The following is an 8534-nucleotide window of genomic DNA, read 5'->3' on the forward strand; positions in this document are numbered from 1 at the left end:
AGTTGTCAAATAGGTCTGTCAGCTGTGTACCAACCTGATTTCTGCCCAGCACAACTGATGGTCCCAGCCCCACTAAGAAGACAAGAAATTCCACAAATTAAACCTGACAGGCACACCTGTGAAGTGAAAACCATTTCAGGTGACTCCATCATGAAGCTCAGAGAGAGAAGACCGAGGGTTTGCAGCGCTGGCAACAAAACAAAGGGCGGCTACTTTGAGGAATTTAAATATAAAACGTATTTATTTATCAGTTGTTTCTTTTATGCATAATTCCATATATCTTGCTTCATATATTTGATGTCTTTAGTTTGTATCTACAATGTAGAAAGTAGTAAAAAAAAAAAAAGTAAGAAAAACCGTTAAATGAGAAAGTGTGTCCAAACCTTTGGATGTTATATTTAACTATCTATGAACTGAACCAAATTAGTTCCTCCCTTTACCGTAATGCCCAGTTACACTACAAAACAACTTTAGTCTGATTGGGTTTTTCTGTTGTTTTTTTTAGTGGATGCGGCTTTAACCACAGTGTGCAGTCAGGTGATCAGACGCTGACTTAACAGCTTTGTCGTAAATTTGCTGTCGTGGCCTTTGGTCTCGTGGCGTGGTCTGACTGACAGGAAGCAGTAAACACGTTTTGACTTCTGTAAACATGGAAGTGCATAAAGACGCTTTTGACTTGCCTTCTACAGTGTATCCTGTATGACAGGATTCCTGAGAGCTGCAGTCACGAGTTTTTCCTGACATTCAGCCACGTCCTCCGGAGCAGCGTGTTTCTGCTGCCTGATCGGAGGAGAAAGTTGGACATGTATTGATCTAAAATTGCTTCGGACTAAAACGCAAAATGCCTTGTTTTGAGCAAATAAAGCAGGGTTTGGAGAGCGCAGGGCAGGCGCACGTCCTGCAGTTTTGGCCGGAGCTGTGTGAGGAGGAGCGGGATGTTTTCCTCGAGGAGCTGGCTCAGCTGGACCTGAAAGGGCTGAAGGATCACTGTGAAGGGGCCGCGAAGGCTGCAGCCTCCCCGCCTGACAGTTTGGATCAGCACATAGAGCCGATCCCCCCTGAGTTCATCGGTAGCGTGAAGAAAAGTGGGAGAGACTCTCTAGAAGAGTGGGAAAGACGAGGTAAAATACACATTTGGTGCACGAGTAACGCGTTCAGACACGGAGGGGGGCAAACGTGCAGATAGTCGTTACATAAGTACAGATACTGAGTGGTAAATACTCTAGTAATCATCATCATATATGAACGTGTGCAAATATGTACACAGAACAGTTCAAAATGGCGAACACTTTAAAGTTAATTGTAGTGTTTTCATATTAAATTGGTTGAAAAATAATTGTTTTAAATTACTTTGGAAACACTTTAGCCACCAGCTACCTGGCGTTAGGAGTGATAACCAGCCTTAGCAGAGGAGAGGGGGCATGGTAAAGTTATATCATTTTCTTATGATGGAAAGGTTAATGGATTATACTTTTTTTGCATTTTGTGATTGGACCACCAACTATAGATGGAAACCTGAGCATGCGCACAGAAGGCTTATCCGATTATCTGGACTAGATTAGGAGTTAAAATTGGATTTCACAAGGTGTGAGAATGCTAAAATCAGCTGTGGTGAAAAGAATGACAAGTTGTAACAATTTCTCTTGTGAGTTCCAGGAGATTTTCCGAGTAGGCTATAGGCAATGATCAGTTTAGACTTGCTGCTGCTGCTCCGAGGTTAACTGTCTTTCCACAACTCAGTTAATCCAAATATAAGCACATATTACATGAGAGGACATGGCGGATTTCCAACTCGTCTACATTATAATCCTGAAATTCAGTGAGTTAATCTGATGAGCAACATCATCTTAAATTCAAATTGATGTCTGCATCTATAATAAAGCTAATGAGCCATCAAATGAAGATATAGGAAAGAGTTTTAGTAGCTAGGCTAAGAAGAGAGGTGACAATCGGAGAACAGAACAAATGTGATGTTTGCTTTGAGGGTGCTGATGGACAAGTACACAGAAGGTTGGAAGGAGCTTCGCTGTGTCTTTGTGGATCAAGAGAAAGCATAGGACAGGGTGCCAAGAGAGGAACTGTGATACTGCATGAGGAAGTCGAGAGTGGCAGACACGTGAGAGTGGTGCAGGGCATCCAATGAAGACAGTGAGACAGTGGTGAGCTGTGCATGAGCAGTGACAGATCAGTTCAAATGAAACTACAGACTTTGGTTGCACAAGAGAGGTAAAGAAAAAAGTGCAGGCAGTGTGGAGACGAGTGTCAGGGGCGATTTGTGACAGAAAGAGAGCAGCAAGAGTGAAAGGGAGGTTTTACAGAATAGGGAGCTACTGTGAGTTTTGTTTTTTTGTTTTTTCAGGCTTAGATTTAAATCATTTTGTTGACTATATTTTGATGAGATGGTGAAATGGTAAGGGCTAACAATAGCAACCTTGGTTAGGAAGCACAAACTCCTTCAGTGGCGCTAACACATCACAGGACATATTATTTGTTAATTCCTTAATCTTCCAGTATTTGAGCACAAACACAGTTAAGTCCTTTTCACTGTGGCCAAGTAGATGGCAGTCTGCTACAGCTGCCTGTAGATGCAGACAGATGCACACATAACTTTAGGCCTTAAAAGAGAGGTTGCGTATTTAGAGAGATTTTTAAATCCTCTCTTAAATGGACTCTATAGAGAAATGTTTAATATACATATAATATAAAAACATATAATTTACATATAAATTTATTCTGATTTTTGCTTTAAAAAAAAAATCCAAATCAAGTCAGAGCCATTTGCCCTGGCAGTACTTTAAAAGCTATGACATGAAATGATCTGACACTGGGCTGTCATTGCTTCACTGCTGTCCTCTGTGATTGTCATGAGTAAGCACTGCTGGGTTATGACAGCAAGTAAAACTGAGTAATTTCTAAGCTCCACAAAATTTATCTCTGAAGAACGCTTCTATAAAATTATGAATAGAGTAATAAGTTCGTTATAGTTATATAATTATAAATTAAAATACGTTATTATAGAAAGTTTAAGTTATAGAAGTAAACAATTCCCTTGTGTGTGCTGCTCATTTTAGCTTTTTCTTTTTCTTCCCAATAACAGGGCTGCTGGAAATCTCGGAGAACTGTGTTGGAGTCCTGCTCTTGGCTGGTGGTCAGGGGACCCGTCTTGGTGTTCAGTACCCTAAAGGAATGTACAATGTTGGGCTGTCGAGTGGCAAAACTTTGTATCAGATCCAGGCAGAACGCATTCGCAAAATCCAAGAGCTTGCAGACAGCAAACATGGCTCTAAATGCACTGTTCCATGGTAGGTTCCTCTTGCTCTGCTAATCTGATAAAGTGTAAGAGTATATACTCAAAGTCAAAGTAAAAACCCTGATTCATTTTCTCTTTCTATAAGTTTTTGTAATGTTAACTTTTTCAATAAAGTCAACATTAACCTCCTAGGACCTGGCGTCCACATATGTGGACATCACATTTTGGGTTATTTAGACCAAAATACTAAATCTTGCTCTACAAGGGCCTGATATCCACTTACTGCTACTGTTCTATCGAAAGTTTAAACGAATATCCTCATATGTGGCTGAAATTTTCTTAGAAACAAAAATCAGGTAAAAAAAAAAAAAAAAATCGGGTAATTCTTTAAGTTAACATTGGTTTGAAAACGTGGCTGTGGTTCATGTGGTTGAGAATGTCATCTACTAATCAAAAGGTCTGCTTGCCAAAGTGTCCTTGGCCAAGACACTGATTCTCAGGTTGTCCCTGCATCTATCGGAGTGTGAGAATGTTAGAAAGCATTTAGGCATTAATAAAAGCACCATATCAGAGTGTGCGTGATTGTAGTAGAAAGTATTTTCAGTGCTCAACTAAGTAGAATGGCTCTATACCACTCGGCATCACTTCCTTTTAGCTTTTACATGGATAATAGTTTTAATTTTTCAAAACATTTTTCTAAATAGATTTTGCTAATGCTGCATTCAGTTTAACCCCCGAAACAGGAGTTCCACAATAGTCCTCCACTGCTGCAGACTGTGTGTAACGGTGTATAATCTCTACCCTCTGTGCTCTTCAGGTACATAATGACCAGTGAATTCACTCTGGCTCCAACTGAGACTTTTTTTAAGGAGAACAACTATTTTGGACTGGAACCAACAAACATCGTTATGTTTGAGCAAAGAATGATTCCAGCTGTGACATTTGATGGAAAAGTCATCTTGAAGGATAAAGGGAAGATAGCCATGGCACCAGGTGGGTGCATATGAAGTTACACAGAAGAGTCAGAAACAAATATGAGTGGAGTTATCTAAACTTTGGTTTCAGATGGTAATGGAGGTCTGTACCAGGCACTGGTGGACAATAAGGTGCTGGAGGACATGAAGAAAAGGGGAGTAAAGTACCTGCATGTGTACTGCGTGGACAACATTCTGGTCAAGATGGCCGATCCTGTGTTTATTGGCTTCTGTGTGAGCAAGGGCGCTGACTGTGGGGCCAAGGTGGAGTAATACAGCATCACACAGTATACATGAAAGAATACATTAAGATGTCTTTTACATTGTAATTGAATATAATTGTTATGTTCCCCTGGGGGGGGGGGGTCTAGGCGGGGAGGGGGAAGTAACAAAAGTGACCGGGTCAGAAAAAGGAGTCAAGGAGGCGAAACAGTTAAATAAAACAGTTTTATTGAAGTAATTCAACTAAAAGAGACGGACAAGCCGCTATCACCATAAAAGTAACACAAACAAAACTCAGGCGTTGGTCAGTAATGCAAAATGTCAAAAGGAAAACGCAGCTCACCAGCTGGAAACACCGCAAAAACACTCAGCTCACTAGCTGTACTCACACAAATGGCACTCTGGCCCAGAGCTCACCCTGCTCTGGGCTTAAATACCTTTAATTGCTGATGGGAGTCAGCTGTACAGGAGGGAAAGGTGGCACCTCGGGCAGGAGGTAGTGGGACACTCCCACACAGGCATCCTCAGGAGAGAGAGAGGCCCTGCTAGGGCCGTAACAATAATCAATAGAAGGATTATATTTTGTGGAAAGTGAATTTCGTTTTTGTTTCTTATGAATATTTTCTTTGGACTCTCACGTTAAACAAAGTTACTTCAGCTACAATAAATCGTACAGAACTGTGTCCAGTACGAGTATCTGTGTAGTCATTAGAGCAGACTGCATATAGCCAAGTGATTGGCTGTACACGAGTATGCTAATGGTTTCTCCTAATTCTTCCTTGTTCGTCCACCTCTGTCTTGCTGTAGGTGGTGGAGAAGGCGTACCCTACAGAGCCGCTCGGCGTGGTTTGCAGAGTACGAGGGGTATCCCAGGTTGTCAGAGATATACAGTTAACAAACAGTCAGGTGAATAAAAAACACTGAGACACTTGGAGACTGTTAACGTGCTGCACGGGTGAGGGCTCAGAGAGCAATCACATCGAGCTGCAGTAGTCGTTTATTTTTATATCAAGCAGTTTCCTCTAATTTTGCGTGTGTGTGTGTGTGTGTGTGTGTGTGTGTGTGTGTGTGTGTGTGTGTGTGTGTGTGTGTGTGTGTGTGTGTGTGTGTGTGTGTGTCTAAGTTCGTATAAATGTCACTGGGTGCACTTCCTGTTTCTAGAGACAGAGTGAGTAGTACATTTTGTTCTTGTCTTATTAAGAGTAAAATATGAACATATACTTTAATGCAACATAAAACTCATAAAAGCGTTTCTTCTTTAACACAGGTGGTCGAGTACAGTGAGGTCCAGCCACAGACGGCTGAACTGCGAGGACCTGGAGGAGAGTTGGTTTACAGTGCTGGAAACATCTGCAATCACTTCTTTACCAGGAGCTTCCTGCAGGATGTGGCAGAGTAAGGGGCAGCACAACGTTATAAACAATTGAATGGCAGCTTTTAGTAGTACACAAATGACCAAAAAAAATTAAGAAAGAACAAATTTGAGCTCTTTTTATTCTGCAAGTTACACTTACAGTAAAGATCTGGCTGTTTCAGTGTATGCTCTTTGTTAAAGAGTCCACAAATAGACCAAAACAATATATTAGTGCATAAATGTGTACTGTCCCAGCCTGTTGGGGTATCTTAGCTTCAATTAGTTTTTAGTGAGCACGTAAACCTCTAGAAGGTAGTAGTTGCTATAGTTCAGTGATTCTCACTTCATAATCATTGTTGGGGAGTTCTTTCTTTCTAGGGATCTGCAGCAACGCTGAGGTGTGTGGTGCAGTTCTATGCAAAAGTCTTAAAACACTACTTGAGTTTCTTTATATTTTGCTTCAAAGGAGCTCGCCTTTGTTGTAATATTTTAAATTGGTCATGAGCAGTAGTTCTCCACGCTTTCTAAGTTTTTCAGTGGACGTTGGCTGCTTTGTCACTAACTTTCAGTCCAGTCCTTGAACCTGATCTCTCTCTTTTTTGTTTTTTTTTCTCTTTGTTTGTTAAGACCGGCGTTAGCACTGGTCAATGATTCATTCGAGCATAAAAGGCTATTTAACTGAAGGGATGAGTCAGTGCATTGTTTACTGATAACTGACAACTTGGCACAGAAGAAGTCTTAACATGTTTTTCACTGCCAAATTAACCAGATTTTAATTATACAGCTATTGAACTTCATTGCTCCTTGAGTATAAAACCTTCCATTTTTATGGTATTCCATTTTGTTTGGTGCTGCTAACATATTTCATCTTTTAGGAAATATAAAGACCAGCTGAAGCAACATGTTGCCTTAAAGAAAGTGCCCTTTGTTGACGCACAAGGCGTTCAAGTCAAACCATCCAAATCCAATGGCATAAAGATGGAGAAGTTTGTTTTTGACGTCTTCAAATTCTCAAGGTATTAATTGCTCTACATTATCTTTCAGTTTGTATGTGTTTACACATGTTGTTTTTACTGTATAGGTGATTTGCAATTAATTAGAAATTTACTCCCTTGTATTTGGAAGGAACTTTGTTGCGTTTGAGGTTGTCAGGGAGGATGAGTTTTCCCCCCTGAAAAATGCAGATGGCTCAGCCACAGACAACCCGACCACAGCCAGGAACTCTCTGCTGGCTCAACACTGCCGTTGGGTCACATCTGCTGGAGCCACACTGTTGGATAAATATGGGAATCCCCTTCCTCTTCCCAGGTCAGAGATGCTCCTATGTACTCCACACCCTGAGGAGCTGATTTGTTGTTACTACTATTGGAATTATAATATATACTTTGTGGCATGTAGCTCTTTTTAAAATGTATGTTAGTGTTGTTTTCAGGCTGATAGAAAAAAAAAATTGAAACCTATTATTTAAATCTCAAGTTGTGCATTATTCATCCTGCAGCGTGTCAGCTGATGACAGTCCTCCGGCTCAATGTGAGATTTCACCGCTTGTCTCGTACTTTGGAGAGGTGAGAACAGTGTGTTAAATTGTGGAACCCTGCAGAGCACTTAGAGACAGCGATTCTTTCTTGTATTATAGATACACTGTGGACAAAAAGTACTCACTAAATAATTTTTTAGTTTTGCTCATGACTTAACTCCTGCCTCATCTCCTCTGTCAGGGTCTGGAGCAGCTGCTGAAAGGGAGGACAATTCATACTCCCTTTGTTCTGGATGAAAAGCAGGCCAAAAAGTTGCAAGCTCAATAGCTTTTTTTTTTTTGTCATTTAGAGTTTTTTGACATTCCAAAACAGTGGATTGCAGCTTAGAGGTGTGTGCCAGGACTGCGGCAAAGTTTTGTTTTTTAATTTTGAATTGTATGTAATTATGATCATATCCAAATGTCACTTTGATAACCTACAATGTGATGTTGTTTCCTGGGGGGAGAATTTCTAAAAGAAAAAAGAAATTGATCCACAAAAAATAAAAGAATATCAAAAATAAACCACTTTCATCTATTTTGTCTTTTGATAATCCAGAATACATGTGTGTGAATGATGGGGAGACGTGTGGATGAGTGAATGCCTGTTGGGTTACTTACTACCTTGGCTTAACCCCACCACCCCCACCACCCCATAGAGACCCATGAGGGAGGGTGTTTTACTGACTGATACAGTCACTTAGATAATAAAGTATTTTAACTTGAATGTCTAAGAAACACAACATATTAATGAAACAGTCTACTTACTGAGCACATCTGGCTGTTAGGTCACGAAATCACCCCTTCTTCTGCAAATGCTGAGAGAGAGGCAAAACCAGACTTTAATGAGTTCAGCTGTTAAATAAACTAGTTCATGACTGACTGTTTGTCTTTTGTTTGGAAACTTAAAACATAGACATCCTAAGCTCCTGTAAATATGGAACTGCAAAATGAATTTGTCACATCAAGCTCCAGCAGTGGAAGACGTCCGTGCATAATTGTTTGGCAATTTGTAATTGTGAAGACGAATGTTATTGTTGAACAAATACAAAAGTGTCAGTCAATCCACAAAGAAAACTGGCCTTTGTGTTTTCCATGAGGGACTTGATCAAAACATCAGGATGCAGTGCACCGTTTGATGTAATGAGTGTCCAAACATTGGGATGTAATTGGACAAGCATGTATTAGCACACATTTTGATCACTTATATTATAACTA

General features: G+C 40.4%; 1 protein-coding gene across 2 annotated transcripts; it reads left to right on the forward strand.

The window, feature by feature from the left end:
- Positions 1 to 567: 567 nt before the first annotated feature.
- On the forward strand, positions 568 to 7841 carry LOC145429664 (UDP-N-acetylhexosamine pyrophosphorylase-like protein 1). Of its 2 annotated transcripts, none has more exons than XM_080303413.1 (10): positions 568 to 1121; positions 3098 to 3302; positions 4068 to 4243; positions 4316 to 4488; positions 5254 to 5352; positions 5714 to 5841; positions 6676 to 6816; positions 6926 to 7108; positions 7299 to 7365; positions 7519 to 7841. In XM_080303413.1, exons 1-10 carry the CDS (start codon positions 842 to 844, stop codon positions 7603 to 7605), a joined length of 1539 nt encoding a protein of 512 aa, XP_080159539.1. In that variant the 5' UTR covers positions 568 to 841; the 3' UTR covers positions 7606 to 7841. The 2 variants fall into 2 exon arrangements, with proteins under 2 accessions (XP_080159539.1, XP_080159540.1); XM_080303414.1 differs by having other exon boundaries at positions 5254 to 5319.
- The last annotated feature ends 693 nt before the right edge of the window (positions 7842 to 8534 follow it).

This window comes from Astatotilapia calliptera, chromosome 7, assembly GCF_964374335.1.
Source record: "Astatotilapia calliptera chromosome 7, fAstCal68.1, whole genome shotgun sequence".
In the NCBI taxonomy this organism is placed as follows: Eukaryota; Metazoa; Chordata; class Actinopteri; order Cichliformes; family Cichlidae; genus Astatotilapia; species Astatotilapia calliptera.